This window comes from the organism of the source record quoted next, unplaced genomic scaffold, assembly GCF_019419815.1.
Source record: "Pyrus x bretschneideri cultivar Hongxiangsu unplaced genomic scaffold, Pyrus_bretschneideri_v1 Contig1, whole genome shotgun sequence".
Taxonomy (NCBI): domain Eukaryota; kingdom Viridiplantae; phylum Streptophyta; class Magnoliopsida; order Rosales; family Rosaceae; genus Pyrus; species Pyrus x bretschneideri.
The window spans coordinates 10942034-10962741 of NW_025999390.1; the positions used below are offsets into that span (position 1 = coordinate 10942034).

General features: G+C 37.2%; 2 protein-coding genes, 1 long non-coding RNA gene and 1 pseudogene across 5 annotated transcripts; 3 read left to right on the top strand and 1 right to left on the bottom strand.

The window, feature by feature from the left end:
• Window positions 1–3176: 3176 nt before the first annotated feature.
• On the bottom strand, window positions 3177–6373 carry LOC103958354 (annotated as a pseudogene).
• Window positions 6374–7231: 858 nt separating this feature from the next.
• LOC125469402 lies at window positions 7232–8088 on the top strand. Its single transcript, XR_007251713.1, has 2 exons — window positions 7232–7606; window positions 7704–8088. It is a non-coding gene; the product is annotated as an uncharacterized LOC125469402 (long non-coding RNA).
• A 1997-nt stretch (window positions 8089–10085) lies between these two features.
• Window positions 10086–15050, top strand: LOC103958279 (serine/threonine-protein kinase CTR1-like). 2 transcript variants are annotated; one of them, XM_048585531.1, is made up of 8 exons: window positions 12522–12823; window positions 12975–13052; window positions 13144–13296; window positions 13501–13664; window positions 13814–13961; window positions 14079–14201; window positions 14287–14359; window positions 14464–15050. In XM_048585531.1, exons 1-8 carry the CDS (start codon window positions 12668–12670, stop codon window positions 14628–14630), a joined length of 1062 nt encoding a protein of 353 aa, XP_048441488.1. In that variant the 5' UTR covers window positions 12522–12667; the 3' UTR covers window positions 14631–15050. The 2 variants fall into 2 exon arrangements, 1 of the variants encoding a protein (XP_048441488.1); XR_007258814.1 differs by lacking the exons at window positions 13144–13296; window positions 13501–13664; window positions 13814–13961; ... (1 more) ...; window positions 14287–14359; window positions 14464–15050 and having other exon boundaries at window positions 10086–12823.
• A 1883-nt stretch (window positions 15051–16933) lies between these two features.
• Window positions 16934–19693, top strand: LOC125477974. 2 transcript variants are annotated; one of them, XM_048585539.1, is made up of 2 exons: window positions 16934–17141; window positions 18321–19693. In XM_048585539.1, exon 2 carries the CDS (start codon window positions 18373–18375, stop codon window positions 19354–19356), a length of 984 nt encoding a protein of 327 aa, XP_048441496.1. In that variant the 5' UTR covers window positions 16934–17141; window positions 18321–18372; the 3' UTR covers window positions 19357–19693. The 2 variants fall into 2 exon arrangements, with proteins under 2 accessions (XP_048441496.1, XP_048441492.1); XM_048585535.1 differs by having other exon boundaries at window positions 16935–17141; window positions 18324–19693.
• Window positions 19694–20708: the final 1015 nt, after the last annotated feature.

The following is a 20708-nucleotide window of genomic DNA, read 5'->3' on the forward strand; positions in this document are numbered from 1 at the left end:
AAACAAGCCAAATTTCACCCCAAAAAAAAAAAAAAAAAAAACAAGCCTTAAGTACGAATTAAATGAATTTTATTTGAATGATAATTGACTAGGTATGGTAAATTTGAACTTGAATTATGGCTTTTTTAAGAATACTATTTAAATTTTTTTTTTTTAAGTACATCGATATTTTTATACTAAGAGAATGAGGAGTTTAGTTAAGCCACACAATAGGCAGCCTAATTTGGTATCGAATTTGTTATCCACGAGATTCGAACTTAAGAACTCTCACTTCTAAGCGAAAAAAAAATACTATCAGACCGTAATACTAAGTGACGGAATACTACCTTATTTAATTTGGCTACAACAAGGGTTTTCGAAGCCAAGTATTTTTCTATTTGTATTTGTTAAGCGGGTGGCCTTTTTGTTATTTTGCCTCAACAAATGTGCCTTTCCAAAGCAGGCGGTCAAAAAGCGTCGCTCCTTTCTTTTCCCCTTAAAAGCTTCGACCGTTTTTCAAGAAAAATAATAAAAGTTCTCGACCCACGCCTATCCTCAACTACATGTCATACTGCTAGTGTTTTACCACTGTTAAGTATGTTATCAGCCGGTCAACTTCTATCAAACAGTCAAATTGCCCACCTTAAAAATGGATATTCGGCTCAGTAAAACAGTAGTTAGTTTGAAAAGTTAGGGAGCTTTTGGTAAATTAGTAGACAGGCCACTGCTCAGTGGAAATGTGGTGGGTGCACCAAATACCCGTGCCTCTGTATTTAATTCCATCTCATACTAGGGTTACCTGGCTGGTGACACTTCACATCTTCTGCCCTAGTATGTTTATGATATTGTTGTCATGCATGTGAACCCATGTAGCCTGTAGGGGACCTGTTTTGGGTTGGTCCACAGGCATTTATGAAAATACAAGTGCAACCCAAATACCACTTTTAGGAGCCTAGGTTGATTTTGGTTATTTATGTTTGTGAGACATACAGAGTGAAGGTGTTTAGATTAACGAATATGCATGATTGATCATAACATGCCTTCTAGTATTCAAAAGTTTAGGGTTTGTATTTAGTAATTTGTGTAAAGAATTTTAGGTCAGATCATCTGATCACGTGACATGTCTGACTATCTAATATCGATAAGTATATGAAGACGTTATAGACTATCGGCATGTTGTTCATGTTACCGAGACAATCTATACTTCGATTACATAGTTGTCAATATCATGTAAGAAGTACTTCAATATACTTTTTTACACAAAATATTAGTTAATCCTTAGTGGTTGGGTAACTAGGGTTATGCTTGCTGATAGGCTTGTGTGTATTCTCATTTGTAAGTTAGTTCAAAATCCCCTTTAATATATAATCTTTGTTTTCATGAATCCCACCATTGAAAGACATCATAGTCCCACCTTTTAGCTTTAGATCGGACAACAAAGATCACCCAATCAGTGTGATTCTGGACTTTCTTGTTAATACTTACCCCATCCCATGGTGTTTGATCTTGTGGGACCCTAAAGCACAATTAATTTGAACTATAGCTTTTGTTCACAGAGAGCGAGCCTTGAAGCAACAAAAAACTTGCTCCTTTGTGACTTATTTGAGTTGTGGAAATAGTTTATTTGCAAAGTAAAGGTAAGGCTGCATACAACAAATGTTCTCACTAAACCTCGCAAAGTTGTTGGCTTGAGATCCTTTTTTTTTTCATTGTTTTTGTTCACAAATCCAGAGAGATTTTAATGAAAAAAGCAACAAATATTATTCACGAGGGAAAAAAAATTGAAGACATGGGTTTGAATTTGATAGATGAAATGTATTTAGGAGGATGGAACCAAATCCTGTCCCCTCTGCCAATTTTAATGGAATTATTTTGGAATTTTCCAAACTCTGAAAATTTTCCCTCTGCCGAATTCATATATTTTTTTTAAATACTAATTTTTTATCCCCTTTTTCTGCCTTTTTCTTTCAGTTCTGCACTTTTTCTCCACAGGATCTTATCGGTAGCAGTGTTCTTGTTCCAATTTCAGGCAGCATACGTAGCAAGAAGTGCAGTGTTACAGAGAAGCATATATATAGGAAGACTCAATGCTCCATCACTTGCCCCATACATTCTTCTCCCCTCACCAATCAAAGCTTTCAACAACATTATTTTCTTTTCTTTGAGATTAAAACAAAAACAACAAAATCAGGTTGGTAAGACAGTATCAGAGAGGACATTAATTTTTCTGATAAATAATTTAGTTATATGTGTTTTGTATTGCATGAAAGTTTGGTTTTTTTCATATCATCATGGACAAAATCTCAGTGATCATTTCAAATGATCATGTTTGAAGAGATTTCATTTCATTTATTGATCCAACCCCCAAATACAAAATTAATGCTAAAGAAAAAGATAATAGTCTTTTATTATAATTCGAGATTAGTACGTCTATAGATTAGAAACGACAAAATTTTCTCAAAAGCGATACATATCTTTTGGGTCGAAAATGTGAGTAGTCGGTTGATACATGCAGCAATGTCATTGTCTAAACTGTGAACTTCCACTCCTTGAATAATGTAGAGGGATCACAGACTGAGCAAAACATGCCCAACCTGACAACTCCACAACGAGATTTTACACAATAATGATATGAATATAGGAGAAGTTTATGAACCCTAGGGTTTCTTAAGAAAAGTTGATTTGTTGAGAAGCATAAATTTCAGTGCAATTGGATAAAAAATTCCAGAACGATATGGATACATATGCTGCGGAACTACCTTTAATCTTCTTATGTTTTTTACATTTATTCTGTTGTTATGCTATGAGTTGGTTGAAATACTTGTTAATTTGATTATACATGACAAGAAATTCTTTGTGATGGACGTCTATTTTGCTCTATGTAGGACATATTTTGTATCGATAAAAAGTCGTACGTCTTGTTATTTACATGGTATCGATGATTTATCAACACCATATTAACAATCCGTTGTTGTATAAATAGCGGACACCCTGTTCAAAAATGAACAGTATAAATTGGAATTTGAATATATAAACAATGGGTGCTGCTAAATTTATTGAAAAATTGTTGCTTACTCTTTATATGTGTATGGAGAAAAGAAAAAACAAATAAGTACATTTTGGTAGAGGATAAAACCCAGAAGAAAGTAAAAAGTAGAAAATGACCACCTCAGGTGGCTTCATATTGACAGTTGGAACAAGAACATGTAACTATACAGCTGCATATATACTTGGTTTACAAGCAACGATTTACCCTTCTCTTTCGAAGCTGTTATCGTGCTTCTACTTCCGAAAATGTTAATAGATTTATAGAAGGCAATTGATTTATTGGTTTATCAACCTCTGTCGTTAAATTCGAATATGTAGGCTGCTTAGGGGTAGGTAAAGTTGCCCCTTCATTGCTCAACATTGAAACAACATCCGACATGGTTGGCCTATCTTCTGCACTGTCTTGGACACATAACAGACCCACCTGAATGCAGGGAACAAGTCTTTCCATTGAACTTGAATCAGCCAGTGTTGGATCCATCAACTCCGCTGCTCGCCCAGATTTTCATAAATTCCAAGCCTGCAACAATTTTCACATTTTAAACCTAGATAATACAGAACAGCGGTATAACTTACAAGAATTTTGAGTCAGAACCAAGGCAAGTTGCCACTTACATGTCATAGTAGGTTCAGAGAATGATCTGACTCATAAAATTTTGCGTTCTTCCAGCCGCTTACAATCTCCAACACAATGACTCCGAAGCTGAACACATCGGATTTAGTTGAGAAAAGGCCGTGCATCAGATACTTGGGAGACATATAACCACTGGTTTCAGTGAAAAGAGAAAATGAGTCATTTAAGTTTTATGACAAGTAATGCAGCACATAACAAACATGTGTTATAAATACACAAATGCAGGCATGAAGTTACTTACTATGTTCCAACAACCCGATTTGTTTTGGCTCGACATTCATTCCCGGATAAAATTCCAGCCAAGTTAAAGTCTGATATCTTGGGGTTCATGTAAGCATCCAATAAGATGTGGCTAATTTTCAGATCGCGATGAATAATTCTTAATCTAGAGTACTTATGAAGATAAAGAAGCCCTTGAGCAATCCCTTCGATTATGTGTATGCGCTGTCCCCAATTCAATAACCTTGTCTTTGTTTTATCTGCAAGAATTGCAATTCCACAGCAAGAGAGAACTAAAGTGAGAACCAATAGCAGAATAGGGAAGGGGCATAGATGAATTTACAGATCGAAAATGAAGGAATCCAAGCTTTTATTGGGCATGTACTCGTCTGTTAGTATCTTTTCTTCTCGGTGAATGCAAAAACCCAAAAGCTTCACAAGGTTTCTGTGCTGGAGCTTAGAGATTAACTGCACCTCGTTCTTGAACTCCACGGGTCCTTGTCCAGGACTGCAATGTCATGTTGTTGTAATTTGCCCTGCAACAAACAGCAGATAAAGGTTTTTCTTTCATATAAACTTCCAATTAAATATAACTTAACAAAAGAGAAATCGACAAAACCCGTCACACCATATGCCTTATTGTTAAAAAAGCAGTACAATTGCAACACAAACGTTATAAACAGGCCCGAAACCACCTTGTCCGAGCTTATTTGGAAGAGAGAAATTATTAGTGGATGCCACTATGAATGAATAGCTAAGCAGTGGCAACTCATGATCCTTCTGCCTTCCAAGTTCTGTAAGATTTGGAAAGCTAGCATTATCATCGGAGCTCAACTGCGACAATAATAGCCTCATACTATCTCTCGTGCCATTACGGAATCCATAAATTCCTGTTGTTGGTACAAAGAAGTCAGTCTACTCAACATATTAATTTGGCAAAATTTACTGTGTTGGGCAATCGATAGCGCAGTTAACATACCTAAAGAGTTGCACTTTATCCATAGCAATAAGGTCAACAAGAAGAACACCAAGGGAATCACCATAAATGTGAAAGTCAACAGCTTCCCATCTGAGGAAAGAAAATGAAAATATTCTCTACCAGATTTTAGGGAGAGAACGGGAGGCTGTTCAAATCTTACCATCTAAAAAACTTTAGAAGGCATTTGAATAATAAAAGATACACAGTTCCGCTCTTGATTCTTCTTCTAATTATCAAATGTTGAGTAATTGTAAAAGCTTACCAGATTTAGAGGCGTTACCACGCACATAAATGGTGCTGTTACCTGTACCGACCAGTTTTTGAAGATGAGATCTGATTTAAACGACCAGGTACAGCATCACATTTGACACCTGACGAAGGTACAGCCCAACTATGAGGTACATTATTTCCATAATAAAGTTGACATATAGTTCCATCATCTGGCAAAGAATCATATGTATATGCAACACATGAGCAATTGTTCCTGCATATGATCTCGCAGTCATAAGGATCTATCCGAATTGGCCAACTTGGAAACAAATAACTCGGCAGCATTCCTTTGACATTTGAGAAACTCTCTCTTTTTGAGCACGCTGATGATCGCCTCACCAAACAGTGAGTAGAACTGCTTGCCATTGTGTCAGCACAACGTGAATAATCCACATTCTTAATCTCATTTCCTATCATCATGAACTCATAAATCAGCCCATCCGAGGATAACACGAAGCGTGAAGGCATGCTACTATTTTTATTGCTAAAAGTAACATAATCTCATTAGTTTTCCAACTAGAACTCACGTTGAGATTATCTGACGCGCTTTTGTAGAAGAAATTAAACTCATGGCCATCCCAAAAGTCCAATCTGTTGGTAAGCTCCATCACTGCGCCAGACGTTGAACTGAGTGTTGTTCACTGGATCAATGCCTAGAGCATAAGTACCATGAGCAGGGACAGAAGTGCTTGACCAGGACACAAGAAACTGTTTCCTCAACTGCTCGGTGTTTATGTTGAACAACCCCAACGTCATTCCAGGAAGAAAAGTATCTGTCGGGTAATTGAAACTCATCCAAAACGTGTCTCCTCCTTCCACCAGAACAAGATTTCCCAAGTCAAGAAGCGTTGCAGTTGTGTTATTCCCTGACGCAAGTGCTTCGTAATTCACAATATATGAAATGTTTCTTCTGTCAATGATCACCATGTTCCCATCATTCCGGATGGTGAGAAGTACTCCCGAGGAACCCACCATTCCATCGGAATCCATAAGGGGGCTGTTACTGTTTGCAACCCAAACTGGCTTTGGTTCTTGTCATTCTTGAACCAGATTCCCAAGTACCTGTTCGGCGCAGAGGGGGAGCTGAAAAAGTCTAGCTCAAACACTCCGCCGGCAGAAACCAGGGTTTGATTGCTGTACAAGTATTGTCTATGCCTGAGGGTGTCTGATGATGCACGAGATAAACACACAAAGACGCAGGCGAAAGTACAGAACACAACATGAAATGGTCTCCATATTTTCATGTTATACAAATTAAAGAGAGACAACAACTGTATGATGAGAGACTATGTTGTGACGAGGATTTTTATACAAGGTGGTAACATTTCCTGACGAGAGAGAGAGAGAGAGAGAGAGAGAGTCAAATGGTAGAGTGGTAGCAATTCTTTGGAGTACGGCTTCTGGGAAGTGAAATTATGTTGGAAACTTATGTTTGGGGACTTAGAAACATGACAGGATTACAGCCCAAGCAATTTAACTTTGTGTTTTTGACCTTTAGTCCTAACCAAAATCCAAGAAAGTGTTCAATGCTTGTTGCCCAAGGTTATGAACATGAATCTTAAGCATTGATATCATCGTTATTATTTATTCTAAAAAAAGTCAAATGTTTCAAGGTTGCATCTTGTTTATACTTTGTCCCTACCTAACATAGATCTAAGTATAAGAGATTAATGGATAACACATACCAAACAATCTTCGCATTATGACGTATGATCAATTCGTTCAATGTCACCTAAATTTTATTTTGTTGAAAGACGTGTGTTCGAGATTTCACTCAAAAGCCTCTTACGTCATTAGTCTAAGAGAGGGAATAATGTGAAATACTAAAAAGAATGAGCTAATTCCAAACTACATTTTTTTCCGATCACTTTCAAAGAAGCACAACTTTTTAACTTTTCTGCCACTACTACTAAAGCGTTAATATTTTAATAATTCAAGTTACTTTTGTATCTGATTTTTTATATGACTTACAAAGATTGAGATAATTATCCTAAAGTAGTTTAAATTGTTAATAATTTAATACTTTTGGTTAGTAATGTTAAAAAAATAAAAGAACGTGGCCTTTTTAATACTCTTTAAAAGGGCTCAAACTTGGAGTTTATTTGTAATTAGCTCAAAAATAATAACGGAAATCCAAACAAAAGAGGGTAATGAGGTCCCCATCACCATTAACATTCCAAATTTAACGGACTTCCCTCCGTGGGCCGGGTCGGTGTTAGAATCATTCCATAGCAAAACAAAATCCTTCTGGTGCGGCTCATTTCACCTGGAGCCTTAGCCTTAAGCCTCACAGAGTTGACTCCACGCCCTTCAACTGTTCGACAAATCGCCCGAGTGAAACTCCACCACCCATGTTTCCGAAGCAACTCCGCACCCTTGGCACAGCCGCCGCAGTACTCCTCGGCGGATTCTTCACGCTCAACCTGGCTTCCACTGCCACAATCGGAGCCCTCCGGTTCGCCGCCGAATCCAAACGGGTAAACAGACCAAAAACCCAGCTTTTAACTTTTGAAATTTGATCCAACGATGCTTAAAATTCGGATCCTGAAAATTATAATAATTTTTTACCGTTAGATTAAATTTCAAGAACCCGGATCATTTGATCATCGAACTTTTAACGAAGAGATGCGAAGAAGATCTCTTCCCACCTACCAGCACCCTCCTCGACGTGGCAGTCTCTCCTTAGTTCCCTCCTTGTCATCGGAATGAATCATCAGTGGCCCACGCACACCTCGGCTCAGATGCTAACTTGCGCCGGTGTCGATATTCAATCTTCCACGTTTGAGAATCTAAATAAATAAAAAATACGATTAGGATTAGGATTATGATTCGAAGAAAATGTACTGGGTTGCAATATGTATATGCTTCTTTTTGTTTTTCATAAAGCACAACCCGTTTGTTCATGATTTATGCCTCTTCCCTACTTCTCAAGCTTCATTTTTACATATTTTAAAATTTTTAATCAAGTTTTGAAAAGCTACGACGTTTACGTTAGAAACCAAATAATCTCTATTTAAATTAGAGAGATTATATTCACACATTCCAAATTATTTCTTTCACATCTTTTTAATTTTTTAATATTTTTTTATTAAGTGTTAATGATGTGTAGAAAATATTAAAAAATTAAAAAAGTGTGTGAATATAATCTCTCTAAAATTATTCGTCTATGCAAATTCCTTATGATATTTATTTTCCTATTTTTATTCGTCTATGCAAATTCCTAAGACTTGAAAAAGTATTGAGTGGTGTGTAGAAAATATTAAAAAAGTACATTAGATTGTGTGAATATAATCTTTCTAAATTTATTCATCTATGCAAATTCCTTATGATATTTATTTTCCTACTTTTATTCGTCTATGCAAATTCCTAAGACTTGAAGAAGTATTGATGTTCCAATAATTTCCAAACGTGTGCACTCGGTGCAATGTAGCACAGACTCATTAAATTTAGTTAAATTATATCTTCCGAAGGTTTTCCTACTTGGACTAGAAGACAAAGAAAAGAGGAGGCTATCTCGTTGGAATATAACCGCCAACAGGCCAAATGGAAAGTCATCATCCTACGAGAATCCTTCCGCTCAATGGAATAATACCCTTGCATGGCTTCTTATTAACAAAAATGCCACTCGTCAATTAAGATTGTTTCCTCCTCCAATCAACCGTAATCACCTCTTGGTTCAAAAATGGACTCATTCAATTGTGAAGCATCGTTGGTTGATTTGTTTGTTTCTCATATAAATTTGGACGGTTAAGGATCCCACAGGATACCATACTATATTGGATTTGGTTTTTTCTTTTTTTTGATTATTCATATGCGTTCGAGTTGATTTATGGCATGAAACAACTCGAAGTATGAGTTTAACTTATTAATACGTTCAATTTATGACAGAAAGTGATGCATTTTTTTGTTTGTCAACGAAAAAGTGATGAATGTGTATTTAATGAAATATGCGTTCAGTGTGTGTGTGTGTATTCAATCTTTCTTGAATTTTCTATAACTAAGATAAACATATAAATTTTGCTCTTTAAAAGAAACATGTTAAACGAAAAAGAAAACTCGACTCTCAAACTATTACATTCAAGAACATAACTTCGTATTTCTGCGTGTTTACATGATTCATCTCAACCTGCATATATACTTTCTATCCTTCACAATCAATCAAAGCAAAATAGCAACACATGCACCTACAAAATATAAACAATGAAATTTTAACTACAAAATGACAACCGAATATGTATTAAACTCAAACTTAAATATACACGGAAGTAAATTAAATATACACGACAAAACCATCTTTTTGTTAAATGAATTACACAATACTTGATTAGTATTAAACATGTATTGTTAGACAAAAAGCTCGACACTTTGAGGGCTAAGAAGAAATCTCATGTCTATTGGGATTAGATTTGTAGCGAATTGGTGAAAATTGCACTGACATCTGATTGTAATTGTCGACGTCAATGAATCTTTGCCGTATGAGAATTAGTTGAGATTATGGTAGTTCACACTAACGTGAAAAAACTAGGGTGAAAAAAATGGTGTGAAAGAAGTGGCGAGGAAGAAGAAACTGGGAGAAGAAGTAGGATTGAACAGGAGAAGGAAGGAGAAGACTCCTTGTATGCCACAATCACCATTTAATTCCATCAATTTTTTTAATTATTGGTTTATTAAATGATTTTTAATTTAATTTAAATTCTGATTAATTTAAATAATGTGGACTGTCTATATTATATGCCACATAAGGAGATAGTATATGAATGTGCTATAAAAATATGGTAAGAATAACATTATTGTTTTATGATTGGAACATTCTTATCTCACAAGAATCATATTAGGTAGATTTTAACCTAAAAAAGGTACCCTTATCTTCCTAGTTCTTCTTAAAGTTATACAATAATTATTATTTATTTCCAGCCATTTACAAGTTATATCATATTACCTTTCAATTTTCATCAATCAAAAAGGGCGAAAGAAAAGAGAAAAAAAAATGTGAGAGAATCACTTAATTTCCACACAATTTCTTTAACTATCAAAAGACAATTTTATTATACAAAAAAAAAAATTGTTATTGGCACTTCAAATTTTTTATATTTAGAAAAAAAAAATACACTTGTGTAGAGTGTATAATGAAATTTTTAGAGTACCAATAACAGTTTCCTAAAAAAATCTAGGTTTGTTTTTTTATTAATTAATTAGGTTTTATTTACGAACTAACTATGTTGATCACATTTGGAAAAAAAAAAAAAAAAAACTAAAATGATATGTACATCGAAACAGGAAACGAATAAATAGCAACAAAAATTCATTCGGAAACAGAGTGGCAACCTGGAAATTTTGAGAAACTCTTGGGGCAAAGAGTTGACATTCTCCCGCTACACTCCCATATAGTATAAACACTCTCATCACGCACACTGTTTCTCAACGCACCCAAACGACCACTCTCTCTCTCTCTCTCTCTATGACAACCATGAATGAGCCACCTCTCTCCCGTCGCAGAAGGCCCACTTGCCACCAGCCCAAGAAGCTGAAGCTCGTCTGCTGCTTCAACGGCGCATTCCGCTCCCGCCCGCCGTCCGGGAAGCTACGCTACGTCGGCGGCGAGGCCAGAATTGTGTCCGTGGACCGTAACATCGGGCTCTCGAAGCTCCGATCAAATATTTTGGATCTTTGCCCCAGCATTAACTCCACATTCACTCTCAAGTTCCAGCTCCCGTGTTCCGGCTCCGGCTCCGATTCCGCCGCCCCTCTCGCCCTCATCGCGTCAGATGACGACGTTCGGTGCATGATCGAAGAGTACGACAAGCTCGAGCTGTACGGTAAGTCACCAAGGCTCTGGGTTTTTGTTTGTTGTAGAAATGGCAGTGATAATGTCAATGGTTATGTGAATTGCGTGAAAGGTGTGAACTTTAGTGATGGGTTTGAGTCAGAGAGCGAACATGTAGGGACCCACCGCCGCCATTTGAGCGGCGGAGCTCAGGTGGAGAAGAAGGCGGCGGTGAAGAACTTTGGAGGCGTACGGTCCGGCGATGAATCGCTGAGAAAAATGGTGTTGAAACAGCAATTGCTTGCAAAGCAATCGGCTTTTCGCCGTCGTTTTGGTACTAGTGAGAACGATGTGGAAATAGGGTTTTTGGGTGAATCCCAAAAGTGTGAATCTTTTGATCAGGGCAGAGACTTGTTGGATGACAGATTAGGGAGTAATTGTTTTGATAATGTAGGGAGTTTTTTGGTGTCTCGGGCTAATCCGCTGAATCCCAGAGATGGGAATTTGAGGGTGGTAGGTAAGAGTTTTGGGCAGTGCTGTCCGGCATGGTCGGGTCGGATTTTGTGTAATGGGGTTGGGAGGTCGAGTCAGGAGGTGGCAACTGCGCTGCCTGCGAAACCATTACCGGGTTGTAATGGTTGTTGTGGTGATGTTAAGCAGGATTTTGGAAACAATGCAATGGCTGGGATTAGTTATGTGAACAGAGAAAACGTTATGCCTTTGGAGGCCAATTGTGATTTGGTGAAGAACGGATTGAGCTGTAATTCTGGTGCTGATTCTTTGGCTGGAACTACTGCGTATCCTGTGAAGTCTTCTTATAGTGGTGATATGGTGTGGGGAGGCTTAATGAGCGGGATTCGTAACCATAGATTTGGTGTCAATGATGCTAGAAATCAGCGGTGTTATCAGTACCATGTTCGGAATCATCATTGGAGCAACATGACTGAGATGGGGATCAGACGAACGAAGCAGGGGATTTCAGCTTGGAAATGCTACCCCGGACTTAGGCCGAATTTGAACATTGCAAAGCAAGGGCAGTCTCTGAGAGTATATCATCCGAGTATATGGAGGCAATGTTCTGGTTTTCCTGAGCATGCAGTGGAAGAAAGGGTGAGGATGACGGATTCTTGTTCAATGAAAGACAACTACTTGATCGATGTGCTATATGGTAATGAGAAACGTAGTAAACGGAGTGGCCCTGCAGTTTCACAGCAAAGGAATTATAATCCGAGCAAATCCTATTCAGGTTTTTGTGGTGCATTTACTGGCGTGGGAAATCAATCTCTCATGAGTTCTAATGCCATTGAGAGTTCATCTTCATCTGTGAAGACAATGGACATTCTGGAAGATCTCTTAACTGGTTCTGATTTTGGGAAGTGTGATGGTCCATATCAAACTTCACATGAAAATTTTCATGGAATGTCCGGAAACTGTGAGTTTCAGAAGGAGATGCGCCTGTTGGACTCTTATGAGGTTGCTAACACCTCTGACTTTCTAAATGATGTGGGATGTAGTATTGAAATTAGATTGGATGGTGATAACAAATTGGCTAATGGGGAAGCAGTCATCGACGCTTTACACAATTTCAAAAACAGCATTAATGACATACAGGTCTCATGTAGCAGAGTCCCAGCTTCATTGAGTGTTTCTTTGCATAACCTTTCACTGTCATCATCCAAAGAAGTGGAAGCTCTGCAACTCTCTTCTCATGCCATCAGTGTTGTGTGTTCTGATGTCTTGCTAAAACATCAATCAAAGCCTATAGATCTCATGGATGAAGGGACAATTAACCCCAGTTCATTGTGTTGATAAATCGAACAGAGTTGCACATAACCCTACCTCCCAGAATTCAGCTAAGACAGAGAAAGGTAATGTGCATGATGAGGAGCTTCGACAGGATCCTTCATCTATTATAACCTTTGATGAAAAGGTAGTTACTTGAAAACTTTTATCTCCTTTTATTACTCCCACAATATAAGAAATGAGAAGGGAAAAAAACACACATTTATTATAGGTTTCTAGTAGCTTTACCATTTAAAGTATACTTTACTCAGCTTCAATTTATGATTTTGTTTTCTTAGGCCAACAATAAAGTGATTGGTGGAACCTCCAGTGACCTTGCTGCGTTTTATTCTCATCTAGCCACTCGAGAGCTTCAGGTAACTTTTGAACGTTGCATTTTCTGCTTTATAAGCATGCGAAGAGTGAATGGATGTAGGTTTGAATGTTTGTTTTCACCTTGTTATGCAGACTATAAAATATTCTGACCTTGAGTTCATGAAAGAACTCGGTTCAGGAACATATGGAACCGTTTACTATGGAAAATGGAAGGGGTCTGATGTTGCTATAAAGAAGATTAAGCCAAGTTGCTTTACTGAAGACACAGTGAAGCAAGAGCGATTGGTAATTGTTTCATTCCCACTGTTCGGCATAAATATTATGTAAATCACTTTTCACGAATAAAGAGTTATCTGGTTTTTATGCTTGCGTGGAGTAGAAAGAAAGAAAGTGAGGAGAGAGGACATCTCTGGCTTGTTATCTGAACTATAGTTGGTGCAGCTATACCTACATGCTATCTGTTAACTCTTTGTGTTTACTTCTCTTCAGCATGCTGATTTTTGGAAGGAAGCTGACATACTAGGTCAGCTTCACCACCCAAATATTGTAGCATTCTATGGTGTAGTGTCAGATGGACCAGTGACGGATTTGGCAACGATGACAGAGTACATGGTGAATGGCTCCTTAAAACAAGTTTTGCGAAAGAAAGATTGGTAAGATAGTTTTACAGGGTAATACAAGGATTTGAAAGTTGGAGTGCTGTGACTGTTTCCCTATTTTCAGTATTAACTCGTAGACCCTGTGATGGATAGGTAGTAATGCAGGAGAATCATTTTCTGAACTTTGCATTTCTGATTGACAGGACTATTGATCGTCGAAAGAGGCTGATTATAGCAATGGATGCAGCTTTTGGTTTGCAGTATCTTCATGAGAAGAACATTGTCCATTTTGATCTGAAATCGCATAACTTTCTTTTGAATATGAGGGACCCTCAGCGTCCAGTGTGCAAGGTATGCAACCTGGGAAAAAAATCCTGTGGTTTTTATTAGAATTTCTTCTACCTTTATTCTTGTTATGAATATTTTTTTTCCACTTTTTAATTTGAAATTTCAACTTAATGCATTCAGATTGGTGATCTGGGCTTATCAAAGATCAAGCAGAGGACACTTGTTTCTGGTGGAGTACGAGGTACCGTACCATGGATGGCTCCTGAACTTTTGAGCGGCAAGAACAACTTGGTGACAGAAAAGGTTAAGAGCATTATTAAATGATCAAATGTTTCTAGTTTTCACATCTTTTTGTCGCTTACATTACTGTTTTTAAATGACTTCGCAGGTTGATGTCTACTCATTTGGCATCTTGACTGGGGAGGAACCTTATGGAGACCTGCGCTCGGAGGAAATAATAGGTATTCATTAAGTTAATCTTAGCAAAAAATAGAAGTTTGACAACTGAATTGCTTTCTTATGGGTGATCAGAACTTGCTTAAAGCATTTTATTATGATGTTTCAGCCGGTATAATGAAAGGCAGTCTCCGACCTGAAATCCCAAGCTGGTGCGATCCATCGTGGAGATCATTAATGCAGAGGTGCTGGTCATTTGATCCCAAATCTAGGCCACCTTTCTTAGAAATTGCGAAGGAGCTACGCGCCATGTCAGCTTCCATGAACATCAAGTGACAAGTATTGAAGCTCACATACACACTCGTGTAAATATTTCTGGATCATCAGGAGGAGGAAGCGCACATGCTGAGACATGGCTAAGTTGCCGTCCACTATCATGTGCGCCGTCTAATGAAAATCCTGCAGTAGGGTTTGGCCATGCTGGGTGTCGTTTTGGCAAGCACCGGGATGTGATAGGGCCAATAGGTAGCGTATATAGACAGAGGCTGAAGTTTGTGAAAATTTCGGTCCTCGGTAGCTGGATGGTCCTGAAAATTGTTCATCAAGACCTTGATTGTGGACTTTCCTATAGAATATATACTGTATAGAACAACCTCTTATATTTTCCTTTCCCATGAATGAATATTCCACTTTAGATGTGAATTTTGATGCAAAACTGTGATTACTATATGGAAACTAAGCCATTTGAGAAGGATATTATGTTTATGTCCCTTGATTGACTGTCAAATTATTCAATCATTCGGCTAGAAATAAGAGGAGAATGCAATGGGATAAAGAGGGAGTGCGGAAATGATTTCCCGTGAACTGTGTCTGGGAATGTGGCATAATTTGTTCTAGGCAAAGGGCAGCATGTGCATTTGAAGGTCCATGACCTTAGTTTTTCCTTGCTGTCTGTCTGTGGCCCTCAGAAAACAAGCTGAAACTGCACAAAACCTTGCTGGCCCTGTCAGGCTTCCTACCTACCTATAGCCGATAGCCCCGAATCAGTTTTTATATGTCAATAATCCTCCTACAATTATATTGTCTCTCAAGTGTTAGATTGTTAGCGTTGCATGTGTCCCTAGTTGTTAATATTATTTATTCATGCACTCGATTTGAATTATTCTTCTCCCAATACCTTTTGGATTAAAAAATGATGATGAAGTGTTTCTTAATACACGTAATATTATACTTTCAACTAATCTAAAATGCAATGAAGAGGTATGAATTTAGCCGCATATAAGGGAATAAATTCGCTCTAGATAAGACGATGTGATTACAAACAAATTTGCTAAGATGATGTAGTGTCAGTTCTAAAGAATAATTTCACCACTCTTTTTGGTCGAGCAAATATTTCATTGACAAAGAGTTGCGAAATATTTTACTCGAATTTAGATTCTCTCCTATAACATTATGTTACAATAGGCACAATCCTATTGGTTGACGTTAATTGTATCCTTACACAATTACATCAATTAATTACCTAAATAATATAGGCTTAAACAATGGGAGATGACATGACTGGATATGAATAGGGATGGGCAACGGTTATGGTGAGTGGGTAACCTACGGTTTTACCCATTGGGTATTTACATAAATGGGTATAACCATACCCATAACCGCATACCCATTTACCTATAACCGTGTACCCGTTTACTTTTTTTTTTTTTTTTTTTTTACCCGTCTACCTATTTTTTTAACAACTTGAAAATTAAAAAGAAATTTGTCATAAATTTCTCTTTTCTAACTATTAAATACCGTTATAAGTACATTTAACATGTATTATATTAACGGCAATATTATTTACGAATATTTGCGATGTCTCCCAATTATTTGACGATCAATCTATTACAAGAATCATACATGGTTGTAGGTTAATTAATATTCTTGTATACATACATACATACATACATATATATATATATATATATGTAAATACGCATCAGTCTGCTAATAAGCTAATTTGATAAATATTTGGATTTTTATTTAGAAACATATGTTCATCGATCCAAGCCATTTAATCGATTTCTAATTTTGGGGTCAAATATTTATTGAAAACTTGAGGCCAATTAAATAAATAAATAAATAAAAAGATGCCACGTTTATTTAATTGTTTTCTTTTCTTTTGAAAATATTATCTGTCCAAGTATAATACTAAGCGAAGACCGTATCATCACCGTCTTTCAAGCACCATCCACCTCCAAATACAATAAAACGGCGCCGATTTTTATAACCATACAAATTAACAAAATGTACATTAAAGAATTGAGGGAATCATAATCGTCCACGTCAACTACAATCTTATTTTATTCACTGTCTCATAATTTTATTATTGATAATGTTAAAATTATTCTATTTTAAAACAAAATAATGTGTTATCGTGTGTTATAACGAACAAAGAAGATGTTTATAATATAGTATATTTCTTAAAATAATTTAATTTTAAATGAGTTGTAGCACTATAGGACTGTGTGACAGTAATATTCGACGAAAATTTTCTCGATTACCATCACAATTAGTATATACGTACAAATGATGTGTATGTATGTATGTATGTCGGTATACGAGTTCTATATATACCCTCTCGGCTGCCTTTACCTTTTCCTTTCTTCTCGGTAGCTGCTGCTGAGTCAGTTACCCTAGAAAGGCTGCTTCTTCATCTCTCTCTCGTCCCCCTTTCTCTCTCAAAAGGCTCTGAGCAATCAGCTGCTCCAGCAAGGCTTCTAGAATCTAACGTCTCCGCCGAGTCAAAATCAATTGAATCGGAACTTCAACTTGGGAATTTTGTTTTCTTCCGAATTCTATCTGGTAATTTATCTAATCCTTTACCTAATTTGAGCTCTGATTGTAGCTGGATTTGAATGCTTTCGGATTTTTGTTTCTGTTCAAGTTTTTCTCGGTTCGATTCTGGTGTTTCGAGCGATGAAAGTTGGAGTTGAGCTGGTTTTCCAGCTCAGGAATGGTGGAGTTCGAAAAATTGGGGATTTTAGCTTTTTGGGGTTTCTTATTTTTTGGTAAAGCTGTGAAATTGGTGATGCTTTTGATTTGTTTGATTGATTTGGATAAGGAATTAAGGATTTTTATTTTCGTTGCTTCATTATTCATGTTTGAGCTGATAGTTTATGATTGGTGGGTGGTTCTGATTGCTAAAACTCCCGTCTGGTCTGGGTTTGGATTGTAACTATGAGCATGTTTGGGACCACTTTTGGAATTGCCAAAAGCACTAAATGTGCTTATGGATCATAGAAGAGATATTTGGAGAAGCACCTGTTAAGTGCTTCTTCATAAAGCACTTCTAAAAATCCTATAAGAGCAGTCCTAAACCAACCATATGAATTTGTTTGATTTCACAATTGCGTTTTCAAGTCTGTAATCAACTTACAGAGTTTCAGTCCTTGTTATTACATTGTACTTAATTTGTTGGAAAGAAAGAGAAAAGCAGGCTAATGATTTGTATTTAAAGGAGAAGTACCGGGGTGATGCTGTAAGATAATTGACAAAAATGCCCATTGTTGTAGTTATGCGGTTGTGGGAGGTGTATCCCTATGTTAGTTGTGATTTCTGGTTGTGAAAATAGATGTATGTTGATTTAGTGGTCATCTTTGTGTTGTGAGTTTTCTTTTTCTTCAATGACAATGCATTGAATCTTGGTTTGCAGCCTTTGCATTTATGTTATCATTTGTTTCTGATTGTTGTTTCAGTACTCAAAGTAATATTTACAAACATGTAACAAGTTGCATATAGTGTATTATCTTTTCATACCCTCCTGCTCACGTGCATTTAATCGTATGTGGTGTCAGTTTAATTTCTTGAATGTACTTGAGACTTTTTCATTTTGTTTGTTGAATTTTGACATCTTTTTTATTTGTAATTGTTGTTGTTCTGTTCTTGGTATGCGCTTAAGCCTTTAGCTGAACGTCATCTGTAATTCGTAAATGAGGTGGTTGTTCTATTACTCATGTTAATGTGGCCTTTTATTTGTTTCAATAGCTCTGCTACTATCATTTTGGGAGAGCGTGAAACATCTTTGAGAGCTCAAATGCCTAAGGATAGGAGGGGCCGTTCTGTGACTCCTGATAGGTATAGAGCATCTCCTTATCCATGCAGCTCCAGTCATACAAGGTGGTCGTCACCCAGAATTCCTTCAGAAACTGAGGACAATGTGAAAGAATGGGAAGAAGCCAGATGCCCTGTTTGCCTGGAGCATCCACACAATGCAGTTCTCCTAATATGTTCATCGTATGAACAAGGGTGCCGCCCTTACATGTGTGACACGAGCTACCGCCATTCCAATTGTCTAGACCAGTACTGCAAGTCATTTTCGGCAGAAACCTCCCCAACTATCCCACCAGAAGGAGCAACTCAGATATCAGATACTCAGTCGTCTCCATCTGCAACTCTTGAATCAACAATTACTCATGTGCAAAACGATCGTACAATTGAGGAGGTGCTCTCCTCCATGAATGCCGTATCTTGTGAGCATCAGGCTGATCCGAAGCTCGTGTGCCCACTCTGCCGTGGGGAGATAACAGATTGGATTATTGTTGAGTCTGCTCGTTGTTTCATGAACTCGAAATCAAGAAATTGTTCTTGTGAGACATGTAATTATAGCGGAACCTATGCAGATCTCAGGACGCATGCGAGGCTGGAGCATCCACTAGTGTGCCCATCAGAGGCAGATCCAGAGCGACAGCGTACCTGGAGGAGTTTGGAGCGACAGAGGGATATTGGCGACTTGTTCAGCTCAATCCAATCTTCAGTTGGAGAGGATAGGGGTGATGATAGCAGTAGTTTGCCGGCTGATGACGGTGCGGGCTGGCTAACCATATTCTTTCTAGTTAGAGTAGTTCGACCCGGGTCCAGTTCAAGGAGCAGCAGCTGGTCTGGTACCACAAGAACCAGAGCACAAGTTAGTATGAGAAGGAGAGCAACCAGGCTTTGGGGGGAGAGCTACGAGGGCGAAGCAGCATCTTCTACTCTAGAAGAGGATAACGAGTCTTCAGACTGGCGACTCGGGTGTTAGGAGGAGACGCAGTGCACGCCTCCGGCGATGGACAACACCGGACAACAACCAACCGTGATTGCATACGTTTGCGCTACCGGTGAATTTGTTTCTTTTTTTGTCATCCTCCTTTTTCCGAAAGGGTTTGAAAAGTAAGTTTGCTCCAATTCTGCAGTTTTCAGTAGCTTACTGATTGTTGTCGAAAACTCTCTGATAAAAGAAAATGTATGTGATTTAGTGCTTCAGTTCGAATAGAAAAACGAATGAATGCCCGGAAAAACTTCTTCACATTCTGTTAACGAACCAAGCTGATAAATATGATGCCGAGAGGTAATGAAGAAATGTATTTATATGTTCATTTCGCAACACTTGCATATTTGGAATTTTTGTCCACCAATGTAATGAGAATACGTCTTTATGCCGAGAATGAGTTTACCGTCGTTGTGTCGTCCTGATTTAATGATGCATTGTCATGTAAGAATAAATTTGTATATAATAATGCTGATTTACTTTGCTTAACAAATCGGAATTAAAATATCATGCGACGGTAAACTCGATTCAATCAAAATATACGGTAAACTCGATTCAATCGAGGGTTTTAATTATAAATTTTGAGTGGTAGAAGTGCCTTTACGTAAGCAATTCAAAAAATTTTAAAATAAAAAAAGCAGAAGTGTAGGATGGTGTCACACGGTCACGGTCCTACTACTGCTGTACCACAACGTGGACCGGCGAAAGTGCCCCGCCCCTTGCTCAATTACCCATGTGACTACCCTTGAGCAAATAAAACTTCTCGCGAGAAAACGCTCCAAATTTTCGCTCCTGCTAAATTCACAGTCCTTCTAACATCCACAACCAAAAAGGTTCGCAAAAACTCTTTTTTATTGTTTTTTTTAATTTTAAATATGACTTTTTCAGAAAGGTTAAAAGAAAATTATGTATTAGACGACAAAATTCATTATATGTAAAAATAAGAGATAAATAAATTGATGTGTTTTTCATGACTTATTATTAGGTAATTAAAAAAAAATGTTATGATTAAATAAACTTACAAAACAAATTTAATTGTGCTATTTTTTTTTGTAAAATTTACTTCCACATATCTTTTTAATTTTTAATTGTCGGTTGAATGAATTAAAGATGTTTAAAGAAAAATTAACAGAGAATATGTGAAAATAAAAAGAATGTTTAGATAGCACCATTCAAATTAACATGTATATTTACTTTTTATTAATACACTTTAAAAGAAAAAAAATGCATGTGATTGACATAGAACAAGGTAAATGGACTTCTCAATTCAACATAATATAATATTTATATTATCCATATGTATTATTAAATGAAGTCGTAATAGCGCTCAACCAGTTCCATTT

Bases quoted from the DNA above. Each gene is read 5' to 3' on its own strand.
- LOC125477974 (XM_048585539.1), top strand. From the start codon at position 18,373: ATGCCTAAGGATAGGAGGGGCCGTTCTGTGACTCCTGATAGGTATAGA.
- LOC103958279 (XM_048585531.1), top strand. From the start codon at position 12,668: ATGAAGGGACAATTAACCCCAGTTCATTGTGTTGATAAATCGAACAGA. The intron at 13,053-13,143 runs GTAACTTTTGAA...CTTGTTATGCAG, and splicing joins TAGCCACTCGAGAGCTTCAG to ACTATAAAATATTCTGACCT. The intron at 13,665-13,813 runs GTAAGATAGTTT...TCTGATTGACAG, and splicing joins GTTTTGCGAAAGAAAGATTG to GACTATTGATCGTCGAAAGA.